The following is a 26,475-nucleotide window of genomic DNA, read 5'->3' on the forward strand; positions in this document are numbered from 1 at the left end:
ATTGGACATCTAAAAAGTTTTTAATAAAAATTTTAAATTTTTTCAAATTTAAAAGGCAGACATTAGACAGATTAAAAATTAACTTATTGATAGCTCTTAAAAGGTGGATTAACTCTTGGTTAAAGGAATTGGTCCTGGGGGACTCCTCAAGTTTTCAATATCCATGCTTTATCAATAATTTAGACAACTGTTAAATCTATGACCGTAAAGTCTGCAGTTAGAGTGGCAGCAGATAACAGAGCAGAATAACCTCAGTTACTCAGCTAAAAAGTCAAATGACAACAAATGAATTTTAATATAATTATATGCAAGGAACATATACAGAAATAAAAGGAAACATTTCCTGATTATACCTACAGGATAAAATCCTCTGTTTAGAAAGCTGTGATCCACAAAATTTTAAAGGTCATAGTGGATTATCATTTCAGCCTATTACTCTATAAAAAAGCAGTAATGTGATGCTGCAATAAAAAATGTATAAAAAGAGAAATGTCACAAAAAGCAGAGACACGAACCTTCCCTTTGCTAAATAACCACTTTGCTGAATCCCTTGCTAGTACAGCATACAGCACATATATCTGACTAAACCACTTCAAAAAGCATATGAAAACACTGAAGAGTTCAAAGGAAGACCACAAAAATGAGCAGGTCTGAAAAGCAACCCATACAAAACAAATCTAAAACTGTGTTCCACCTAGTAAAGACAGCGTGGAGAGGGTAATGGATCACTGCGTATAGGCAAGTTCTAGGATTTTCAACCTTCCTACTAAGGACGTAACAAAAGACAAAAGTTGGGTGATGAATCCAGCAAAGGCCAACATTACAAGGAGAATAATATTCTTGAAGTTAAGTGTCCCAACAGGTTAGAAGGGGAGCGGGAGAACTCACCATGATCTGTGGTCTGCTAAATGAAGTTTTTTCCATGGGTAAGAGACAGCCGGGGAAGAACCTGACTAACTGCGACGGTAGCCCTTTCTAACCTTTCCCCCGAGCCACGAACGACCAGATACGCTCCAGAGTTTTGCTTTCGTGCCCACCCCTGAAGCATGAGCAGTGCACGGAGGCTAGCCATAATCCCCAGGGGCAGTTTGTGATGCTAGAGGGAATTATTTTCTGGGATACCCCCTGGCTTGTGCTACTCTGATGGCCCGGATTAGCCTGACTGACCGATTCCAGATTGGGAGGAATTTGGTAGAGGTCAGGCTGGCAAGAATCTTAGTGGGTTTCTTCCTGCCTTCCCATGGATCATCTGCTAGGGTACCTTGGGGCTATCTAACCTCCTCAATTAGCTACAAACACAGGAGCTGTGAAAGCTGGTGGTATCTCAGCCTCTCTTGTGCTCTCTTTACGGCACATAACTGTTAATCCTGATAGGATTTAAATGCATTAGTCTAATCCAAATTTACGAAATGAATAGCCCATGATGTTGGGAAGACGTGCAGGGATGTTGTCAAGAAGCACCAGAAATTGGACTAGAAGAAAATATAGCTGGAAAGTCCTAGGAGGGCTGCCAGGTGCCAGGATGTGCTCAGTGCTCACCTGCAGCCTAGGCTTTACAGAGGAGACCTTTCACTGTCTCATGAGAGTAGAAATGGGTCCTCAAATCTCTTGCAGGCTACTGGCCCTGAATGCTTTTGTTTCTAATCTATTTGGGAGTAACAGTTTAACACTTGGAGATTATCAAAGATCTGCTTTCCCTACACGGACACATTGCTGAAAAAGAGACTTCTTCAAGTATCTTTGTCTGGTGTTCTTTTGATATCTAGTCTGCTGGGGAAACATTTATGTTTGTACTTGAACTGATATTTCTACTAAACCCTTCAAGCCTTTTTTCCTAAAGGAAAGAAACTAAAGTTTCTCTTCCAGACATGGTAGTTTTCCCTCCATCATTTCAGTAGCTAATAATTTATCTCTTGTGCTTGATTCTAGACTCTTTAGTTCTCCTATACCCTCAGAGAAGCAGTATAATACTCCAGAATAAAGCTGTCGGAGTTAGACATTTACAGTTGGCTTTTGAAGGCTGTGAGTCGAAACTTTCTAATAATACATTATTTACAGCTTTTGCTAGGCTCATAACAGTGGCTACTAAAATTATATGGACACTCACATAAAGGAAAATAAAAATTCCAGGATAATACGACTTTCACATTTGATCTTTTGACCTGGCAGAGGTAGGTGTCATATACTTAGTTCTACCCACTGAAATACTCACCTTGAAATTATTTTGCTTAGGTTATGATCTCGCACGCTACAAACAAACCTTACATTATTTCATGTGTGCCCTGATTTCTCAACAGCAGTGCTTTGCACACAATGATACATAACTAAATACAGTAACATCTGGAATTTGGTTCAGCACAGTTAAAAATGCTGCATTTAACAAAGCGTAGCAAATTATTTCTCTAATTTGTCTTGGCAATATATAAATCAAATTATAGATTGGACTCTTTGCTGATCCCATTTCCAATCTACTGGCTCCTGTCTTAATATACTTCTCCTACTCTGACCAAAATATTACAAAGCAGTCAGCCTACAGAAACATATTTTTATGCAATGAAGGTAATCAGCGTAGGTTGTATAGATGTTACACTTACTAGAAGTATATGAGTTTTATACAACTATCACCGAATGCATCAAGGATCATTCTGGGACTTCTGAACTGCAAATGGACTTATAAAATGAGCTATGAGTTCTAGCACGTCTCTTACAATGTAGGAAATCTTAGGAACAGACAACGGCCAGCCATCCTAAAATGCCTCTCCTTTTTTTTTAGTATTATCAGTGGCTAACAAACTCCCAAATTTAAAGGTATGACAGCATAAAGATACAGTGGTGAGCAGTACCTGTTACCATAAACAATCAAATTTATTTGTGACTTATAAATAATACGCACTACACTCTGCACTGCACTATATAAACATTTAGCTCTAGTACAAACATGGAAAGAGCCTTTGCAAAGATTTGCAGGTTAATACAGGGTACTGCACTTACCAAGATGTGTGTTCATCATCTTTGCACAATATTTGCACATCGCTTCCAAGTCATTTAGTTGTCCTTGTAGAAATGAGATCTGGGCCTCCAATTCCTCCTCCTACAATTAAGAGGTTATTAATATTAAAAAAAAAATCCTTTTTATAATATAAGTGAAATTGGTAGACTAACCCTTGAAACAGGCACACTTCTAATTTTTCCTATTCCATTGTTCTTGAGCAAATTTTGGAAATAAAAAGAACCACTGTCCATCTGTATTTACCACTGTTTTTTTTACTTTTTCCGTCATTTCACATAAATAGGGTTTAGTGTTACTATTTCAGTTTTTATTACTACCTCTCTTTTTTTTTTTTTAAAAAAAGAGTCAATCAAAGAACTGTCTATGTTCCTATACATTGATCCCAGAAAGGTTAACAATTTGTATTTCTTTCACTGAATACCCACCTGTTCTGGCATGTTCAAATATAACAGTAAAATAGCAATGGCTGGAAAAAACTCACCAAATGAGAAAAATTCACATTTCTGGCAGACTACTTTCCAAAGGAATTCCTTCGAAACACCAGAAAAAAGGCCTTTTTAGTTTCAAGGCATATATTTAATGGGACCTAGCCTCATACCTCAAGGATGCATTATCACCATATATCTTGGCATTTTATTTATGTAACAGACCATGTTCCATCTGTATAAAAAAATTGCACTTCTCTCATAAGCTAACTGCAGTTCCACAAAATTTTTAACGTAATATTTAGGTGAAAACTGTTTTCATCTCATATACTGTAAAACAGCTACTCTAAATCATCAAGTTATTTTTAATAATTATGCATTAAGTGCATTTTAAAATATGAAATTTCAAATACATTATTGAGTGTAAGGCCTAAAAGAAGCATTATTATCTAGCTGCATGACCTGCATATGCAATAGAAATTACTTCTCTTTGAACTTCTTTTGTGTGTGTGTGGTTTTTTTTTTTTTAAATGCATCCAGTCTTTCAGCACCCAGAAAGAAAATGCACCACACCTTTAGAAGAATTCCTGCAAAGTTTAGTCACATACAGTACTACGGAGTTTGTTTAAGAATACAACTGAATTCAAGCAGACCATGGCAAAGTAAATTTTAGCCTGCTGTTTTTCTCCATATTGGTAGTTTTATAGTTTTATCATACTCTTGTCTTATCTTTCTCAATCTTATACTTTTGACTATTTAAACCTCAAAGGGATTGATTTTATATTGCCAGCGTAATAGCTGCTGAAAGATTAACCTCATTCAAAGCCTGCAGCCTATACAAGCATATTTGCATTGTTATTGCTATGCAAGTAACATCTCTGAAGAAGACCTTTTTCTCTTACATATTACAAGATTACAAGTGACTACAAGAAATAACCTACTATATGTTTTGCCAGCGCATTGCAAGTCAAACTATAAGATAGGGAAAGGAGATAATATTTGAGTATTTTACTACAAAATAACATATAATCAAATTCTAAAATCATTAGCCAGTAATTTAAACCCACTTTATCTCCTGGAAGTGAATGTGTAAATTTAACTTTTGTTAATAAATAGTTACATATTTTTCCTTATTCATGGATCAAGAACTGCAGTAAACTGATTCTAAAACATTTCTGGACAGCAGTATCCACTTATGCAAATTCTAAAACTAACCTTTTCAACTATACAAAAGCACTTCTTCATTTGGCAAGTGAGATTGGTGCTGAGTAAACGATCTCCATGGATCTTCCAGCTCATTTGGGATCTAGCATGGGAAGGAGACCTAACATTCACAAAGCGAGTGCACTGTGGCCAGGAATGCACAGAGAGTGCAAGAGGTTTCCTGCCAAGCGGGAAATCTTGCAAAAGGGTGAGTGAACGCACATTAGGCTTATTTTTCTGGCACTCTCGGGAATGGCACCAAAGACCAAGAGTGCTGCCAGCAGGATGTGCAAATAAGCAAGACGGGGAACTTGGCATTTGGCATACGAGGCGCCTGGACGTGCTGTTGCATAAGAAGACAACCCTCCAATGGTAAGGACCTGCTACAGGACATGATCCCAGTCCCTGTCGGGACAGTCCTCTACGGTGCACCCTCTGTGCAGATGCAACCCCTGCAGGAGGTGAAATCTGTTGGAGTTGCTGCAGCACCAGCTGCGGAGCTGAAGAAGAGGTGAGCAGGCTTTGCTAATTAGAGATGGCAAACAGGAGAATGACAGTTTCTTCGAAGGCAGTTCTTGGATGTAAAAACTTATGCTGCACAAGGCTGAGAAGGAAGGTGCAACAGAGGCAAGACAGAGCAGGACGAACACACGCACTCCTAAGAGGGTGGAAACTGGAAGCTTGTGACTTCTGGCAGCAGGAAGGATGCTAAATCATTCAGGCCCAGGAAGAACAAGCTCTCTTGGAGGAAGAATCCAGGCTGGACAACATGCCAGAGTGCTATCAAGAGAAAGCGATGAGTGATAGTGAGTGGTTGGACCCTTTGGGTGTGGGATAGAGACACTCGTCTGCCAGCCAGACCCATCATCCAGGGAGGTATGTTGCTTGCCTGGAGTCTCAATTTCTGGTGTTGCAAACAGCTTGTTTCGGCTCACCCAGCATAATGACTGACTTCTACGTCTTTCTGCCTATTCATGTGGGTACCAATGACATGGCGAGGTGAAACCATTTCACCTCAAAAGTGACCGTAAAGCTCTTGGGCAAGGGTGAAGGGGACAGGAATCCTAGTGGTGTTTCGGGACCTACTTAGGGGAATCTTATGGGGTAGGGCCCTAGAAGGAAGAGGGGTCCAAGAAAGCTGGTTAATATTCAAGCATCACCTCCTCCAGGCTCAAGATCGGTGCATCCCTCTGAGGAAGAAGTCCAGCAAAGCGGGCAGGAGACCTGCATGGGTGAGCAAGGAACTCCTGGCAAAACTCCAGCAGAAGAAGGAAGTGTACAGAATGTGGAAAAGGGGACAGGCCACTTGGGAGGAATAGAGGGACGTTGTCAGAGTGTGCAGGGAAGCGACAAGGAAGGCTAAGGCCCAGTTGGAATTAAATCTGGCAAGGGATGTCAAGGACAACAAGAAGGCCTTCTTCAAATACATCAATAGCAAAAGGAAGACAAGGGAAAACGTGGGCCCGCTGCTGAATGGGGCGGGTGCCCTGGTAACAAAGGATATAGAGAAGGCAGAGTTACTGAATGCTGCCTTTGTTTCAGTCTTCACTGCTAAGGCCAGTCCTCAGGAATTCCAGACCTTGGAGACAAGAGAGGAAGGCTGGAGAAAGGAAGACTCTCCCTTGGCTGAGCAGGATCAGGTTAGAGATCTTTTGTCCAAACCTGACATCCGTAAATCCGTGGGCCCTGATGGGATGCACCCACGAGTGCTGAGGGAGCTGGCGGATGTTATCGCCAGGCCACTCTCCATCATCTTGGAAAGGTCCTGGAGATCAGGAGAGGTGCCTGAGGACTGGAAGAAAGCCAGTGTCACCCCAGTCTTCAAAAAGGGCAGGAAGGAGGAGCCAGGAAACGACAGGCCTGTGTCAGCCTCACCTCCATCCCCGGAAAGGTGATGGAACAGCTCATCCTGGAGGTCATCACTAAACATGTGGAGGACAAGAAGGTGATCGGGAGTAGTCAGCACGGCTTCACCAAAGGGAAATCATGCTTGACCAATCGGATAGCCTTCTATGACGGAATGACTGGCTGGGTAGATGAGGGCAGAGCAGTGGATGTTGTCTCCCTGGACTTCAGCAAGGCTTTGGACACTGTCTCCCATCACATCCTTCTAGGTAAGCTCAGGAAGTGTGGGCTAGACGAGTGGACAGTGAGGTGGGTTGAGAACTGGCTGGATGGCCGAGCTCAGAGGGTTGTGGTGAATGGCGCAGAGTCTAGTTGAAGGCCTGTGGCTAGTGGTGTCCCCCAGGGGTCAGTCCTGGGTCCAGTCTTGTTCAATATATTCATCAATGACCTGGAGGAAGGGACAGAGTGCACCCTCAGCACGTTTGCTGAGGATACTAAACTGGGGGGAGTGGCTGACACACCAGAAGGCTGTGCTGCCATTCAGAGGGACCTGGACAGGCTGGAGAGCTGGGCGGAGAGGACCCTCCTGAAGTTCAACAAAGGCAAGTGCAGGGTCCTGCACCTGGGGTGGAATAACCCCCTGCAGCAGTACAGGCTGGGGGTTGACCTGCTGGAAAGCAGCTCTGCGGAGAAGGACCTGGGAGTGCTGGTGGACAACAAGTTGAGCATGAGCCAGTAATGTGTCCTTGTGGCCAAGGCAGCCAATGGTATCCTGGGGTGCATGAGGCAGAGTGTTGCCAGCAGGTCGAGGGAGGTGATCCTGCCCCTCTCCTCAGCCCTGGGGAGGCCTCACCTGGAGTACTGTGTCCAGTTCTGGGCTCCCCAGTACAAGAGAGACATGGCACTCCTGGAGAGAGTCCAGCGGAGGGCTACCAAGATGATTAGAGGGCTGGAGCACCTCTCCTATGAAGAAAGACTGCAAGAGCTGGGCTTGTTCAGCCTGGAGAAGAGAAGACTGAGAGGCGATCTCATAAATGTGTACAAGTATCTGACGGGGGAGTGTCAAGAGGATGAGGCCAGCCTCTTCTCCGTGGTGCCCAGCAACAGGACAAGAGGCGATGGGCACAAACTGAACCACAGGAAGTTCCATCTGAACCTGAGAAAAAACTTCTTCACTGTGAGGGTGACTGAGCATTGGAACAGGTTGCCCAGAGAGGGAGTGGAGTCTCCTTCGCTGGAGATATTCAAAACCCGTCTGGATGTGATCCTGGGAAATATGCTCTAGGTGACCCTGCTTGAGCAGGGAGGTTGGACTAGACGATCTCCAGAGGTCCCTTCCAACCTAAACGATTCTGTGATTCTGTGATTCTGTGATTCTCTTAGACCACCTAGCTGTGGTCAAAGGCAAAAGACAGGACAGCAGCAGATACATCCAGTAGACCAGCTCCTGACCACTTATCTGGTGTCACCAGCTGGGCTTTGACTACTTTAATTGTGGCATCTCATCTGATGAGGAAGGATAACTTAGAAAGAGAATAGGTCCATCTCACAAAGCAAGGGAAGAACATCTTTGTGAACAGACTTGCTAACTTAGTGGGGAGGGCATTAAACTTTCTCTGTCATAGAACAAGGACCTAAACCCAGAAATAAATGACGAAGTAGCACATAAGAAGAAGGCATGTAGAAGTCCCATCTGGCAGAGCAAAGAGCTTCTTAAGGAACTAAAGTGGAAAAAGAGAGCATGCATGTGGGAACAATTACAAATTACAAAAATGAGTATACAGGCAATACTTGGGCATAGGAACAAAATTGGGAAGGCGAAAGCCCAGCTGGACTGAAGATTAATGAGGGACATAAAGGCTAACAAGAAGGAAATTTACAAGTATAAGTAAGTGTAGAAAAAGAAGGTTCAAAGAAAATGGAGGTCTACTGCTGATTAGAGGAGATAACACAATAACAGATGATATGGAAAAGGCTGCAAATCCAATACCTTTTCCACCAAAATCTTCTTAGGCAAAGCCTGCTCCCAGACCTTGCATGTACCAGTACAGCATGGAAACAAGAGGAATGGCTAAGAGTGAGAGAGTAATGAGTAACTGAATATGTAAAGAAGTTGGATGCATTCAGATACATGGGCCAGATGGGATGCATCCATGGCTGCTGAAAGAGCTGATGATGTGATTGCAAGACCACTGCCTATTACCTATTCCATTATCTGCCAATTACAGGAGATCCTTGATGACTACAGAAAGGCTAATTTTACACTCATATGTAAGAAAGGTAAGAAGGAGGATCTACGAAAGTATACGATGGTTGGCTTCACCTTAGTCCTTGGAAAAACTGTGGAGCATGTCCTCTTGGAATTAATTTCCAAACACGTAAAGGACAAGACAATAATCAAGAAAAGTCAGTATGAATTTACAGAGAGCAAATCATGCTTGACCCACCTTATTGCCTTCTATGATGAAATAACTGGCCATGTAGATAAAGGGAGAGGAGTGGCTGTATTCTATTTTGACTTTAATGAGTTTTTTGACACTATTTTCCAAAGAATCGTCAATAATAGCATGAAGAAGTATGGGCTGAATGAAAGGATTGTAGGTAGGCTGAAAATTGGCCTAACCCCCAGGCTCAAAGGCAGTAATCAATGGCTTGAGGTCTAGCTGATGGCCAGGAACAAAAAGAATAACCCATGGACTGCTATGTCCGTGCAAGATACTGTTCAGGATTTTCACCAACAATTCAGATGAGGAGAAAGAACACACTCTCAGTAAATTTTCAGATGATACAAAACTGGGAGGTGTGGTTGCCATGCTGTTTGGTGGAACTTCAATTTAGGGCCTTGAGATGCTGGAGGAACAGGCAAAAGAAACCTCTTCGAGGATTCTGTTCTAGAGAGTTCAAGAAGTGCAAGATTCTGCACCTGTAGAGAAAAAACCCTTGATCAGTACAGTCTAGGAAGAATCTTGCTATATATCAGGCCTGTTGAAAAGGACCTAGAGACCATACTGGATGCCGAGTTGAACGTGAACTAAAAAAGCGCTCTCATCATGAATAACGCAGTGTTCTGGGCTACATTAGGAGGAGTGTGGTCAGCATATCCATGACAGCAATTATCCCCCCGTAATCAGTGCTTGTGAAGCCACACCTTGAATACTGTTTTGGGCCCCAGTTCAAGAAGGATTTTGAGAAACTGGAGAGGGTCCAGTACAGAGCTACTAAGACGGATATAGGTCTAGAGTGCATGATCTACAAAGACAGGGAGCTGAGCTTGCTTATTCTGGTGAAGAAGAGGCTAGGGGGGGATCTACTGGGAGCCTGCAACTGTGTGGTGCTACAAAGATGATGGAACCAAACTCTCCTTGGCAGCGGCAGATGATACAGAAGGGACCGTGACACAAACTGCCCCTTGGAAGGTTCAAATTGGCCATTAGAAGAATATTCTTCATTAGGAGAGCAGTGCAGCACTGGCAGATGTTACTCATAGAAGTGGTAGAGTCTCCATTCAAAGTCATCGATCTGATCCAGCGTTAGTGATTGTCCTGCTCCAAGCAGCAGGTTGAATAGAGGTCACTTGCAACCAACATTTCTAATATTCATCTATTTATAGTAGTAAAAATGTATTAAAATTATACTGAAACTTTCTACTTAAGTATTAAAATCCTTTTTCTGCAGATTATGAATGCTGTAATGCTCTATAAAGATAAGGCTGGAAACCAATAAGTCCCTCAGAGAAAAGGATGACATTTTTGAGTATTCTGAAGTCAAAACCCTTAGCAATAATAAATGAAACAATTGATTTATAGCTAGTATCATGCAGACGCCCTTGATTCTTGTTCAGTGTTCACTGCTCTTTTCTTCAAGTGCCAACCTCTGTGTTCCACTGCGCTGAGACAGTGAGTTCCCTGCATACCATTCTTATTTTATCTGTACAGAAGCATTACTGATTTGATCTCTCTTATGCATGAGCACAGATTATAGACACTTTGGGCAGGATAAATGTAAGTGAAAGACATTATGGTCTGTGTTTCCTTGAGAAATCGAACTTCCTGCTAATCTGACAGACAGTACTAGAAACAGGAGAACAGTAATGCAAACTCATTCAACCACTTGACCCCAAAATAAAAACCAAACATCTAAATAACCAATCAAAAGCAAAAGTCATTGTAATGAGTTACTGAACAGCACGTACTACAAAACATATAAGCTCAACATTTTCTAATACTGGGAGCTGCACTGAAAAACAAATCAAGCAGCAAATCAAATAAAGGAATCACTGCATCTGACACGGAAGACCAACATGTGCAAACTTAATGACATAATTTCGCAGTAAAACAGCTTACCAATATTGTCTGAAAATTTAGTCCCAGAGTTCTCAAAAGACTTTTCCAGACCTTCAATATTTCAGAAGATTTAGAACCTTACAAATGATCAGTGATATCTTGAATTGAATATAAGAATGAAAAGAAAGTAGATTATTTGTGATATCCCACTTCACTAACAATATAAAGTAGGCTAGTATTTATGTCTCCACTCAAAGCAAGACTGAGTTTGACTATATACATGTCTCTAACTATTTCCTTGTTTTGATAAGACTAAATCTGCACAAAACTTGGCTTACATACATGTTTCCCATATTCTTCTGTTTTTTTATTTGCATCCAGAGCTTTGCTTACATTTTTAGATCTCCTTTGTTCTTTTGCCATGAAAACTAATTCATTCCTGATTAATGATCTGTCCTTTTTTTTAAATCTATACAGTTCTGGTGCTATTTGCACAAACCTCTTTCTTCTATTTTATTACCTCTCCTTTCATCTTTCTTCCCACTTCTATAAAGACAGCTCTGGAAATAAAATTTTTTATGTCCTCCCTTCTCTCCCAAACTAAGCAGACTCATAACGAGATCCATGATGACTCTGCTACATCAAATTTAATCAAATTTTACTGTTTCAGAAACACAGCTGTGACTAACAGAAAGTAGTCAGCACCTGTAAGAACAGATTACAGAAAGTTTTACAATTCTGACATCGCAATCCTCTCCTTTCACAGCTCATCACTTTACAAGCTGCTATAAGGTTTGTAGAAGTGGTTTTAAGGTCACTGGAGTTAAGCATCCTATACAAGCCCAGGTCTGAAGAAAAATAGTTTTGTCAGAAGCCATTCTTTCTCAGCTTTGCTTTTATCAGTTTAAACAAGCTTCCTCCCAAATACATGACATGTAGCTTAACACAGAACTATAAGGCCTAAAAAGCTGTGAATATGAATGCAGAAAATCAGGGCTACAGCTTCTCTCTTTCATACTAACATTTAGTTTTCACTCTTACTCTTCGGGAGATGAAAGCAAAACTGTGTTTTTTCCTGTCAGGTAGAAACTCAAGGAAAAGTAAAGTCTCTGCTGTCGAAGGCTTATGACAGTATCTGTCCAAATTCATGAATGAACACTCAGAATGGTAAAATTCCATTCATGTTACACCTGAATAGCTCTGAATTTGAATGAAGTTGGAGCACCAAGTGTTAAGTGCAGCAGAAAAAGTAACAATCTGCAAAGAGAAGATATATAAAACTATTTAAGGTGCTTAAGCAATAATGCTGCAATTTAAAACATAACACACAAAGTGACTGACTATGTCAGAGGGAACGCCTAGTCTTTCTGGTGTCTTATCTGACGGTGGCCAACGATGGACAGGCTAAAGCATAAGGAAACAAGTATGTACTGATACAAGCACGTAATGGTACTCTCTAAAACACACACCAAGGCCCCACGGATTTGCAGATCAGGGATTTCTTGAGCTAGAGATGGTTTCTTTGTAGCCCTTGGACTCTTCCTACATTAATTTGCCTGGTCACATTTTCAACTCTTTCAGTATTCATAGTAAGAGCATTAAAGAAGCCTCCCCTGAGCTCTTGCAAATTGGCAGGGTAAATTAGAAAATAATTCTGAGGTACTGAAACATTTAGAGGAAAAGAATGGGAAAAATAAAATTGATATAGGGAAATGCTGAAGCCTGAGATTTACTGAGAGTCTTATCTCAGTACTTAACTGCTTATTCATAAAATATACAAAGGGCATACATTTAGGATATTGTTTGTATTTAACATGTCAAACAAGAATCACTTGCATGGCATAAAAATGAATATACTGCTTTCTCATTTAATTCTATGCAAATTTCTCTGGAGTGCAAACCAGCAGTTATCGTTTCCACTTTGTGAGAATTTATTTCAGTCCAATTTCTGACTCTAACAATTAAATGCAATTAAATAGAGGATTTAATCTCTAAATCTTGAACCTTGACAGATGACTGTTGCTTGACACCCACAGAATTTCTTCATGATCACACGATAGCCTACAGCATATGCTGCCATTTAAACCAGAAACTACTATTTTTGAACAATGAATTATATACAGTGGACTTTAAAAATGAAAATGACAGAATTCTATTACTTATTTAATTTTATCACTCACTGGCCCTCATCAGTACCAAGACCTCTGCTTGGTGTCATCTAAACAAAAACAAAGCAAAAAATCCCTTACCCTAAAGGACAGTGTAAGCCAAGAGACAGCAGATGGCTACAAACACACATATGGGGAGAACACGGAAACAATATGGCAATATTAGTCAGTCTTCTAGGCATGGCTTCAGCATGTTAGCAACCAAACTGCTGTCAATGGAAAAGAGAAATTTTGAGGGGAGTTCTGAAGCATCAAAAGGCATTTGCTTTGCAGATGTTTAGAGTCAGTTTCTTCCAACTAGAAGGGGGCTATGAAATGAGTAGATGCAATCACAATTGCTTTTTCTTGAGAAGGTTCGTTCACCAAGCATATCATAGTCAGTGATGGAACATACTCTGCCAGTTTTACACTGAGAAGTTTGTTACTTGTGAATTTTTTTTTGTGCAATTACGATTTACTTCAGATGTGACATATTACCCCCGAGAGAAGTTCAGATATTGCCTTCAAACTTCAATTTCTACAGAAGTAGAGGTTATTTACTGATTTCCTATGCTGAACCGTTAGCTTACAATATTTCCGTCTCCCTCTGCTAGTTGAAGTGTCCCCACTACTAATATACTTCCAAACATAAAAACCTTACTCACATTTTTACTTTTTCCATCTTCACAACAGCCAGTTTTATATTATTTTGAGTACATTTTCAGTAACATTCAATGTTTAAGCACAGTATTTCCAGGTAAGTCTTACAAATATATATTTAATTCCTATGGACTGCATACACAGTGATGTTTTTATTTTACACCATTTTACTCCTTCCAGTCTGCTCGTACCATCCCAGGATTGTATGATGAAGGTTAAATAGGAACGTCTTTCTTCCCTTTCTTCATATGTTTTTAAAACCCTCTCTTAGTTTCACGTGTATTACCAGCAGGCATAGATGCTCAGAGTAGCAAATAGGATTATATACTTGCTGACAGTTGCATACTTATTGTAATGCTTTGCTAGATGAGAACATTTAAAGCACAAGAAAATTCTCTGATTAATAAAGGGAACAGTGGAATAGTTACCCACATTGAAGGAGGATGAGGGGACTGAAAAACCTGTGGAAACACAGTCCCTTCCACCATATTCTTTAGCTCTTGTCTCCCTGTTTTGACCATTACTTTGATTATTGCTTTCCAAGATGGAAATTCTGCTCTTTGGTAGTACCATGTTTTAAAAGCCATCAAAGCACACAGAAGTAAATACAAATGAACTACTTAAAAAATAATCCTAGAAGTGTAAGTAAGTTCAAAACTCTGCGTTGCTAAAGTCAAAACATTTCAGGGCACGGTAAATTCTCGTCTATTCCAAGAAGTAAATTCAGGATAATAATTATCTAGCTGGAAACCTGGAAAACAGAACAGCAACGGCATAGTCTTCAGTGACAGTGAATAAAAGATGCACTGAAGATGGTCAGTGACAGCCCTCTGGAAGGGGTGGGGGAATGGGATTGAGGAAAATAAAAACACAATGAAGCATATAAGAAAGGTCAACAAAATAATCACTGCAGCTCCTAAGAGCTAACCTAAATCAGGTTACTGACCAACACCACACAAAATATTAATTGGTTCAGAGTCCTTTGATGAAAAGCAAGAATCAAAAACAAGAAAGAAATTTTATAAACCAGACAGAAACGTTCAACTAGGATAAGACCAAGAAAAAACTGCCAATAATTTAAAATTTTAGAATGTGGTCACCTGCAAAAGCACATATTCTTGAGCATTAGTACGCTCCTGACTTCCTTTGTGCGCTTTCAGTAACAACAGAGAAAGGCATGGCATCACAGAATATTTTCCTAAGCTATGTACATGTAAATAGAACCAATCGATTCTTGGTAAATGATAAATATAAAATTCAGCCTCCCTGTGCAATGTACTTAAAAAAGAAAGTGAACAAAAAAATGACAAAACCAAAAGCACTGCAATTCTGACAGACAAGGACCCAGGAACTGTTTCTTCCAACATTTCCATCAAGTTTCTAACATGCAAAAATTAGCATAGTTCAAGGAGATCCACACTTTTTAAATATAAGAAAAAGTATGTTTTTCTTACTCTCTTTAAATGTGAAGGCAGGTGAAATATTTTGCTGGTTTTTTAAATGTGTTATGTATCTGTGACTTTTCTGAAGTAGATAAATAATGCTTAGTGGCCATGTATTTCTCCTCTTCTTCCAAAGATAAGCAAGTCTCTCTCCCTCTTCCTTGCCCTCTAGTTCTGTGACGAGGTATGAACAAGTGGATCCTTTCAGAGTGCATTAATGAGTCAATAGCTCTTATTGGGAAAGCAAGGCAAAAATAGTTATTTATCATCTTTACTAAAGGATTAGGGACTTTGAGGCATAATACTTCATTTCATTGTGCTGATTTGTAAGTAATTAGTTATATGATTTACAGTCTCCTAAAACAACTAAAGCTAAAAGTATTAGGTACATTGACATTTGGAAATAAGTGAAAGATGGAGCCTTGGAGGATTGCCCTATCCCTGTGACAGATTTATTTCATTTCAAAATAGCCGAAAAAATAGCTGGAACAATTCAAAGCCTATTTGCCAAGCTCACGCTGTCGGAGGCAGCTTAGTTTGCCGCCTTTCACCTTGCTCGGAGACGGTGAGCGGCAAAGGACCACGGGCCTGGACGTTTTCCAGACAGGCTCCCACTGTTGAATATGTTCCCAAAAGGACTTCGAGGCGAGCCGCGTGTGAGCAGGGCTCGGCTTCAGCTAGCCCAGGCGTATTCTCCTCTTAGAAATACCAACTCCTGCCCTCTGGTGTCCTCTCTTTACCTTGAAGATGGAGAAAATGGAGAGCGCTCTTGTCTAGAGACAAAGCAAGTAGACAGAAAGGTACCTGCTTTTCAAGCAGACGCAGGAGGTGCGAGTTATGGCGGCTCGCATCTACCTGAACAACTCCGCCTGCTGGCACTGCACTACAGCACGACGACGGGGAATCAGCTTAAGAACAAAGCCATACCAACCTAGGAGACCTTCACGCCTGGCATGCAACCAAACCCCGTGTAACTGATTGTGGACGGGCAGGCACTGAACAACAGAGAAAAACTTTACTTTTTCACTTGCAAATCAAAGAACAGAAAGAGCTATGAGGAAACGGTAATGATCCCTTCGAAGAGAAGTACTGACAAAAGGTATCTATCAATACTGCTGCCGACGTTGCCTCGGAATTATATAGTAGTTTTCCTGCATAAATAATAAAACTGAGATATTAATTTAGATAGTATGATCATAAGTATTTTGGAAATAGCTATAAGCAAACACATGCAACTGAGAACTGCATTTCCTCCATTATGTTTCAGTATCACACTGGGTTGGCTTTCTGCCCATCTAGTCCACACATTTTTTGCCTCGAAGACTGGATAGGCCTGCTATGGCAAGCGTAAAAGAAATGTGATAGGATGAGAAAAAAAAAACACTTGCCGAGTTTAGAGCTCTCTGAAACGATATAATGAATATTCTTGAATGCATATATTCCGCAGTGAACAAAGTGCATGTTCCATGCTTCAATATTATGTTACTAATATATTTGGTTGAATGGTACTGAAATGGTCAATTTGGTGTGATGTACTTCTGCAGTTATTCTTAATTTTGGTGTCTGAATAAGTATTTTAATATACACAGTTTAACATACACACAGCCCTTTAGGAATAACTCTCAAAGTATTCACTTAGTTAAACTCATATTCACACAAATCCCCCATATACAAAAGCCCTTTCTATTTCAAAAAAAAAAAAAACCCAAAAGTCTGCTTTAGAAATATATCCCTCACATAAGTCCGTGTTTTTGCTGAGAATTCAACACAGGGCTCTGAGATCTTCACAGAAATGGAAAGTAATTTTTGGTATTACCTTAAAGAGTAGGGTGAACGGACAAAATGGCAGGGATGCATAACCCTAAATAATACAGTGATTTATGAGCTTGCCTCAAAGCTGATGTACACATGACAGGCTGAATCGCATCAAGAGCCTTAGAATCCAAAAGGTGGGAGTCATCTCATCTAAATTTGCTCTTTAGAAGTTGCCTACATTGCCAATGCAAAGGAAAAAAGGGCAGCTCAAGCCACCAGCTTAGATGCTCAAATGTTTTATTTCCCTTTGCCATTGGGATGCCGAAACATTAACTCGGTGATTAATCTGCGGAAAGAGCATGCACAGAGCAAGTTCCAGCAGTGTGGGTGGTGACATGATTGCTTTGGAGTTAATGATGACACTTTTTGACTCCTAAGTCACTCTGATTCTTCTGAAAATATTGCTGATATTCTCAGTCATTTATGACTTTGATATTTTAAAATTTTTCCTTAATAGTCCAATAATTTAAAAATTTCTTACCGCTTTTTCTAAATTTCATAGTTCTAACTTGCTTCTATGCAAGTTACTGGTATGTAAAATTCAGCTGCATTTATTTGGATCTCTTGTAGCCAGAGAAAGACAACAGTTTACACTGACGTTTTTAAAATCTTCCAAATGGCCCCACAGATTTGCTCTGTGTACATGTTTATTGCTCACTATGTGACAGAAAAAGCCCTGCAGAGCCACTTGGATTTTTATTCATCTTCTTTTCTAAGCACTTAACTTCCTGTTTTTATCACAGTACAGTTTTCTTCCTTGAAATGAATGGCTCGAAAAAAGATAAGGAGCATTAGACTTCAAGACTGCCATTCATGCATACAGCTGTCTTCTTACTAAATTATATGAAATGTATAAGTATTTCTAATAAAAAACTTTAAAAGGCAGCTTATTTTTCCTTGTACCGTTTACAGCTCTTCTATTTGAGCAGTAGCGTTTTGTGGGTGTCTGAGGAAGGAAACTGAGAAGAGCATCACAATTCCAAAATGTCTCAGCTGTATTTCTATGAAGTCTGTTACACGACCTAGCAGCACCTCAAATTGAATAGTCTTTTAGTCTACCTCTAAAATTAGACTAGTGCTGAAATAGTAAATAAATGACATTTTTCAGGTGTCTGAACTGACTTTCGCCTATCATACTGGAATAACAAAGACAAACGTCCTACAGTATTAACTGCAGTTCAACATCAAGGCACTGAAGTTCATTAAACTTAATGCACTCAGAACAACCATCATGTCTTTAACTTTAGGCCAGGAAATCCAACATACTGATCAAGCAATTAGCTATTGTACACAGATGCTAACTTATTCTAGGCACACTTTATGATGCTTAACTAAAAAAGGACATTTCATCACCGTATTTGTATTTCCAAATAAATGTGCACCATGAATAAATACAGATGGACATAAATACGTTGTTTACAACCTCTTAAAGAGATTTTTTTTTAAAATGGGTAGTTCAGGGAAAAAGATACATGGGAATAAAAAAGTCTCCAAGACGTGCAACATGCACAAAAGGCATGATCTTCTTCAAAAGAGTTTTTGCATGCATGACCGCTTTCTGTGGTCGCTAGTACTTGTATTAGCCTTTTGATTTTTTATGCTACTGCTGTTTGAGCAAAACTGTCAAGTTTGTATGCTTAAAATTAGGCTCCTAAATCAGCAGAGCAGATGCCTATTCAATTTAAAATAATGGCATACATTAATTTTTTAATTTGTAGATGTACTCATAGCTAACTTCAAAACAGCCAAACTAGCTATGTAAATCACACACAGTAACAGTTGTTTCTACCTGCTTGTGGGGATAACAGCATATGTTGTCAAATTTGATTTAATTAACAAGTCTATATAATCAAAACCAGCATGATACATGACACTTTTGTTCAGGAATTTTTTGCTAAGAAATGAAGATTCTGATTGCTCAAAACGTTTCATGAATGCGTCCACGTTTGCAAATTGTTCCAGTAAAGAAAATAAACTTCTCCAGAGTTTCTCTAGAAATGTTTCATTTTGGGGAACATTTAAATTAATATATTTTCAAAATGTACCATTTATTTTTTCTTAACTTGAAACCTTTTACTTACAGTTTTACCTTATTAAAACATACAGTTTCTCCGAAGCAAAACATTCTATTCAGTCAAAACTATCTTTCTCTTGCTTTTCTTTTACGAAAGTTTTAAAAATGTTTATGTTGGTTGACCCAACAGTTCCCTCTCTGGCATACCTCTATGACCAAGAGCCATTTGCAGAATTTTCTGCCAGAAACTGAGACTAGCCAAATATATTTGCCAAAATCAAGGTCTAATAAGCTTTGCTATTTGCCAAAAAGAGGAACTGACTTGTTCTTAATGCTTGCTGGAGAAGTAAATTACATTTAATGAGAAATAACAGGACCAGAAATGTACTCAGTTTCCCAACTTGGCTGAAAATGAGAAGAGTGTAGGTAAGCAATGACAGGAAATTTTCTAGGACTTTATTGCAGCAATATGGACCTTGCCAGAAGATAATGGTCCTGTTAAGATGATAACGGTCTATCCTTTTCCTGTTCAGAGGTATGGGAAGATGGCTCTGGAAATTGCAACCTAAGTTACTGCTATCAGAAAGCAGTAACCTATATAAGGTAGGGAACCTTATAAACCTAACCTAACCTAAAAAGGTAGGGAATCATTTCATTGCTGAGTGTAAAACAGAGTTTCAACACATTTGGTGGGCCTCACCTTAACATACACCTTAAGCACCACTCAATAACAACGTGAAAAACATCAGACTGACATGAATTGCCAAAGCATGATCTGGTAGTGTGTATTTAGCCCTGAGGCTGTAGATTCACTGCCCTGACGAAATAATGTTGTTTCTGACAACAGCAGTAAAAAAAAAACATGCCGTGGGTCTTTGGATTTGAGAGAAAATAAAATTTTAGAAAGCTAAATCTAACACAAATGTTACTACCTTAAGAAGTCCTCAATATGAGAAATGGAGGCATCCTGTTCTTGGTTAAGTATCAATTTTGACTATAACTCTTCTACAAGAAGTCCACTATGTCAGACAGGCTTTAGGAGAAAAAATTTAGACATGTCACGTTCCAGTTTATTCTGTGATGATGACGCTCCAGTCCATCCTATGACAACAACAATAAATGGTTCCTGGTCTGCGATAATCACTTCTTTTTTAAACCCATGTAGCAGGTCATATTTTTATGTACGTGTTCCACTCCCACTGTCCGTGGTAAAGGCATTAATTAGGAGTAAAAAGATGACGGGGAAATGGAATCTCCTTCATTCACTGCGCCAAGAACGGCTGATTTAAAAAATACCTTTTAATAAAGTGATTGATGCATGGCTGTACTCCAGTAAAGGTAATTTCTCCACTGTTCATTAACATAACCTGTATAATTATTAGACAATAATGTAAACATCTAAATCAGGTCAGTTTTATACAAAAAACAAGGACGTGAATCCCTTACGTTGTAAAGTCCGTTGCTTGCTTTTGTCTCCAGACAAGTAAGACTGGAGATAGCTAATGCAACTCTTTTGGGATCTTAGGATTAAATCTTTGTGGTTTCTTCTTTACATGGAAAACTAGGTATCATGAAATATAGGAGAAAATAAAATACAATCATCATCTTCAGCAATACAGAAGAGATTTATATAAATATTTTCCTCTTGGTAGTTGATCTGCTGCTATAAATTCCTTTTTCCTATATAAGAAGGCAGTCAAAAATCAAATATAAGGAAATAGATTTTGGTAGCCTAAAACCTTTTCTGCCTGTTTAATTGTCATAAGTTACATTATAAAGTATATCACATAGTTAAAAGAACGCTTTTGAAAATTTATGCTGTGCTTGATTACAAATCCACTGAACGTTATCATAAAGACTACAGTCTGTTCCAATGAATACTTCTTTTTCCAGAATATTTGGGAAAAAATAATAAAATTTCACAAATTTGGGAAATGAGTTAACTGAAAAACATACCAATTTTTAATGGATTCTAATTGAATATGAGTGGTATCATGAAAAAATCTACATCTATTATTAGCGAACAAAGGAGAAAAATTATTCTGAAACTATATCAGTGCAAGAAAAAAAGTTTTGGTCATGCTAAAGTTTGTAAATTAAAATTGGATTTAGGTGTTGTTAAAACATGTTAAAAAAAGGATAGCATTGGTATTTTTATTTTTCTTTAACCCATGAGAACAAGCAGACAGATGTTAAGTTGCTGTTTTAGCTTTAAATTCAGTTCAAACCTCAGAAATGCCCACAAACCAAAATTAAATCTTCTTCTTGTTTAACCTCAAAATACAGCAATGTTAAAATATATGGAAAAATAATTAAACTCTCTCTTTTAGTGAACAAAATCTGAACAAAGTTGTGCAAAGTTGAGAATTTCCTTAGAAAAATTTTCCTTAGAAAATTTTAAATATCAAACTGAAAATATGATGTGACTATTAGTCTAAATATTCTTCTGTCTAAAGACTAGAATGCTATGATATTCAGATTACATTTTTACTCCATTTTTAGCTCTGCATTTCTAAGATCTCCGAACACCTGAAGAATGATGTAATACAGAAATATTGCTATGACAATTTCTACTTATTGAAATCCATGGGAGATTGAATGAATATAAATTTGCAAAAACGGAATGGAGAAAATCACACTGCCTCCACCTCACAAAAAACACACCCTTTCCTGTCTATTACGTAGTTAGTTTCTGATCAGCAGAAAGGCGGTGGGAAACCTATATACAAAATAAACAAGACTCTTCCTGCATGGTGGCGTAAGAGGTTTATCAAATTAATGCTCCTAAAAGTTCTTTGATGGGATGAGAATTTTTTTTGCATGCACTCACTAATACAAGAATAGATTTTCTCAGATTAAAACAATCTGTTTAAATAAAAGTTTCTTACGGCTAGATGAAGGTCAGGACTGTGCAGGAAATAAAACTGTGACTACAGACTGCAGATGCTACAGACACTGGGAAACCTCTGATGTGTTAGGGAATTTCAGGACAACAGATGGGCATGTTTGGATCTGCTGAGCATTCGTGCTCCCCACCGAACTGTTTATTAACTTCAGGACTACACCAAAAGTCTAACGAAGCAAATAAACTTAAAGGAGTTCCTTCCTCCTTATCAGATGCATCAGGCACTTTCACAGTTTCATTTTAAGTAAGATTATGGGATGAAAGCAATAATGGAGATGTTACTCAACGGAAACAGTTGAAATAGCTTAGTTCTGCTTTTTGCCATTAATTTGTGCTTAGGGAAACATTTTCAAGTGCGAGGGCTTAATGAATGAGAGAAATGGCTCTAACAAGCAACGCAGCGTGACATTAAAGTAGCTTAGAAAGTTAAAGAACTCACAGATTCTTTTCTGCTCATAGTTTTGCTTTGGGAACGGGAACGCGAGATTGTACTGAAAAAGGAATCCTTTTTGGATGCAGATAAAGGAGGAGATCCTGTAAACTCACGTCCTCCAGACAAGCTCTCTATGCTTGGAGATGAACTGATGTTTTTTGTATTTTGGCCTGTAAAATAAGCATAAAGTAACAAAAAATTAATCAACGGACAGTTTGCTTTTCCTGTAAATATTTCCTGTCTCAATTGACATTCACTGAGAATCACAGACAGTTCAACATCGAATGAAATTCTGAAGCATGTTGGCATGCATTGCGAGACTGAAGAACTATTCTGATATACACAAAACTTTATGCAAGAGAAAAATATAAAATCCTAATCAGTGTGTGTCTATATGTGTGTATATATATATATGTGCACACACACTCACACACATGTACTATATATATAGTATATACATATATACTACATATTATATATACAGTATGATCCCAATATACATACTGCATTATATCCATAGACTGAGGAGCTTCTTCTCTCTCTACCTCATAATGAGCTAAAGACACCTCAAAGGAAAGGAAATCCTTTTCTTCTCAACAAATAAGTTATAACACTTAACAAAACTGAGAACAAGAACATCAGGTTCCAAGAATAGGTTGGACATTCAACATCCAGGTGATCTCTAGGCTTATAGGAGGAAACAATAAGAAAAGTTGGGAAAGAATTTAAGTTAGCATGCTTCACATTTTAAAGCCTAACCCCTAACAGATTTTAATGAAACCTCATCAGTATTTGCTTATTTTCATTTCATGCATCTTTTCTAAAGAATCTACTGTTGTCCATTGCCGTCGAGAAGATATCTGACTAGGAAGATGCCTGAGGTATTACAGCATGACACTAGATATAGCCGAGAAGTTGTTGACAAGGACCACTATTTCCAGCTGAGGCCTACCAAAGGTTTGGAGATATTTAATTCAAAATACTATTTGAATAGCTCTGAAATTAAAAGCAGTATGTCAGTTCTCAATAACTTTAATTAAGAAAACTTTGCATCTAGACAGATGCTAGTTTTGAGAAAACCTTTCCATTACGCATATGTGGAAGTCAATCTAGCACGATATAAGGCAGTTCTAGAACTTTCTATTCTGAAGAGAAGTAAAATGACATACAAAAACAAAGTCTTAAGGTCTTTGTCTTTTCTAGTTTTGCTGGCTATTCTGATTCATGCGTCTGTTTACTTTCCTGCTTGTTCCTTTTGTTTCTTGGGTGTGTGTCAGAGGTTCACCCTTCTTCGGCCTGAGCTGCTACTGCTCCAACCTTTTACGCCAATTTTACTCTCAGGTATGCCACATGTTACTGCACACATCTTCTTCCAGTGTGCTTAGTGTTTTGTCATTGTGGATGCACTAACAATGCTGAAAACACAAAACTGACTCCATTTCCGGAACAGGTGAGAACCTCCCCATCACTATGCACTGCAGTCTTCCCCCTTGACATAGGTTTCTACAGAAACAAAAGAAAACTAAAAGGCAAAGAAATGAAAGAAAACAGAGACAGAAAAGGCTGCAGAAAACACGAAAAGAAATTCAGCTTTAGATACAAAAGGTAACCAGCAATGTCGAGACAAAAGTAAACAACTAGCAAAACGACTCATACGCATCTTAATGTTATTCGGTCACCTAAGATCTAGAATGGCAAGTGGCCCTAGGCGGCGTGGAAGTGAGCGCGGCCCCACTTGGCCGGGGCCACCTGAGGGTAGCGCCAAAGCCTGAGCTCAGCTCTCGAGGGCGTTCTGACCAGCGCACCTTACACTGCGCTGCCACAGCCACATGCAGCTAGCAACCCGCATTTTCTTAAAGGGAATAAATGCAGATCTATTCAAAACGTGATCACAGAAAGAAGATCATTAAATGAGAACGGACTGATCTAGCAAAGAATAAAACAACACACGTGACAAAACCAACTGAAAAGAAGGACAAAAAACAGAAAAGGAGCTGGGTTTAATATTCTCAAAGTTTTCTAGAAGTAATAAAGACGGTATATAAACTGGTTCCCCTTTTCTCTTTCGTTCTCTAGTACCCTATTTTATTCTTCTCTCCCATGAGTCTCCTACACTTTACATCCTCCTCATACTCTTGCAGACACTCTTCTGTCGGCCTCTTCCTTTCCTGCAGACACCTCCGCATCGCCTTTGCCAGTTCTCTGACTTTCTTGTCCAAGTTTTTTCTCTTCCATATTCTTCCCTTCCACCCAACTTTCTTCCCCTCTGCATTTTCCTGTTTCTTCCCAGCTCTCATTTTGCCACTTACCATCTACCGCTTTGTCTGAACACAACATCCTTAACAGCTTCCTTAAAGTGAAGCAGATGGAGGCTATAAAAGCTCACTGAACTTTTGCCTTTCCATTTTATAGAAAAATAGGATACACATTAGTTAGGTGAACACGAATCTCCAGTTCTGTAAATAATTCTGGAGGTGGAAAAGGAAAAAACACTGCGTAGCAAACAGAAGAAATAATTCAGTCACAAGGAAGTTCTAAGAGGATTTCTAGTTTTAGGATAAAATTATGTCACTTGGCAACAAACCCTATCATCCTTACAATTGCCTTCATGTAAGAAGGTGATTTTTCATACATTTTGCAGTGGCAATTTATAATGTAAGTAAGTGCGGTTTTACATTAGGCAAAATTTATGAATACTTTTGAGACAAATGGAATGACAATTTAGCAAATAAGATGTTTATAAAGGAAATTCACATACAGCTAAACACAGCATCAAATACAAATGCTAAACATAAAAAAATCTATTTCATGTACAGAATAAATTACAATGAAAAATATTTTATTATGTATAAATTAGACTAAATGAGTTTTTCTTCTTAGTAATGAGAAGATATCACACTGGATTAAGACTAAAAAGAAGAAAAATGTTGGTAAATGAGTAGCAATGTATGTTTTTCACATACTTCTCCACTGCATGGCCTGTGCTTGAACTGCTTCACATCTGAATAAGCAGATTATGTAGCAAAATTTCAAAGACACAGTCAATAAGAGAGGGACACTAAGTATTTTTGAGGAACAGAGGCACATAAAACACAACAAAATATAACTTAATGAAATAACGGAAAATGCTTTGAAAGGAATTCTCTTCTATATTTCTTTTAGTTCCACAGAAAAAAGTCTGAAATATAATAAACTGAAAAGACAGATTATGCTGTTGGCATGTTTGCTTATTAAACATCTAGACCGCAAAAGATGGATCACAGTTTAGAGAAATGAAAAATGCAAATACTTGCATATCCAAACACGAGAAGAAATACGTATAATGAGGATTTTGCAGACAGAACAATAGTACTGTTCCAAAAGGGAATTTGCGCAAACAAAATTAAGAGCTTTGAATAATTTCTTATGAACCATAAAATATAATGAAGATGGAAAATAAAAGTAATATGAGATGTTATGAAACTAAGACATAGATACATTGAAACAGAAGTTATAAAAAATACTATTGCTGTATGTTTTATAACCAAATGGCAAGTAAAAAAAAAAAAAAAAAGCTTAGGACGCCAATCAACAGCATCTGACTGTTTTACACAAATAAGCAAATCTGAAAAAATTATTACCATGAAAGTTAAAATTTTATGCTGATTCCAACTCTGTGAGCACCACTGTGACATTGATTATTTGGGGGATGAGATTAACACTTAAATAAGACAGAAAGAATAGCACATATGAAGAATTACAGTGTGAGTCGCAAGTCATAAAGCAGACTTGCATTAAAACAGGCCTTTCCAGTTTCCAAAGATATCATCAATTTTACAACGGGAAATAAGAAAAAAGCTGAAAGCTACACCAATCATACATATTTTGCCTAATGTAGCAAGAAAGCTACCTATAACTCTTGCAATAAAGAAGTTTAGTGGAGCTGCTGCAAGGAGAGTTTGCATAACTGAAGTCACCACGAGGCTTTTGAAGTGTTTTAGATGTATTATGTGTGCACCAATTTCGGAGGCACTAACAACCCTCATATAATTTGGAAATACAATAACACCAATGAAGAGATTTCAGGATTTTAGGAGGATTAAATACAAAATGCCATTTGCTTCATTTCTGTAGTGTGCCTCACTGATTCAGCACGCTTCATAATGGTAGCATGGCATTTCCTCTTCACTCAAGAGCTGATAGATCCTTCAAGAGAGAGTTTAATTTCAGATTATTGCTCAGGTTAAAAAAAGCAAATAAAAACAGAGAAGAACCCTTACCCACAACCTACAACCAACGTATAAAATGAAACAA

General features: G+C 38.7%; 1 protein-coding gene across 16 annotated transcripts in view; it reads right to left on the bottom strand.

The window, feature by feature from the left end:
• TBC1D5 (TBC1 domain family member 5) overlaps nt 1–26,475 on the bottom strand; it is a 328,685-nt gene that overhangs the window by 25,087 nt on the left and 277,123 nt on the right. For all 16 annotated transcript variants that reach the window (XM_068935353.1, XM_068935344.1, XM_068935349.1 and 13 more), the window contains 2 exons: nt 22,189–22,352; nt 2,992–3,091 (listed from right to left, as the gene is read on the bottom strand). In XM_068935353.1, coding sequence (XP_068791454.1) covers nt 2,992–3,091; nt 22,189–22,352 — 264 coding nt within the window. The remainder of the gene's footprint in view (nt 1–2,991; nt 3,092–22,188; nt 22,353–26,475) is intronic.

Source organism: Struthio camelus, chromosome 2, assembly GCF_040807025.1.
Source record: "Struthio camelus isolate bStrCam1 chromosome 2, bStrCam1.hap1, whole genome shotgun sequence".
Taxonomy (NCBI): domain Eukaryota; kingdom Metazoa; phylum Chordata; class Aves; order Struthioniformes; family Struthionidae; genus Struthio; species Struthio camelus.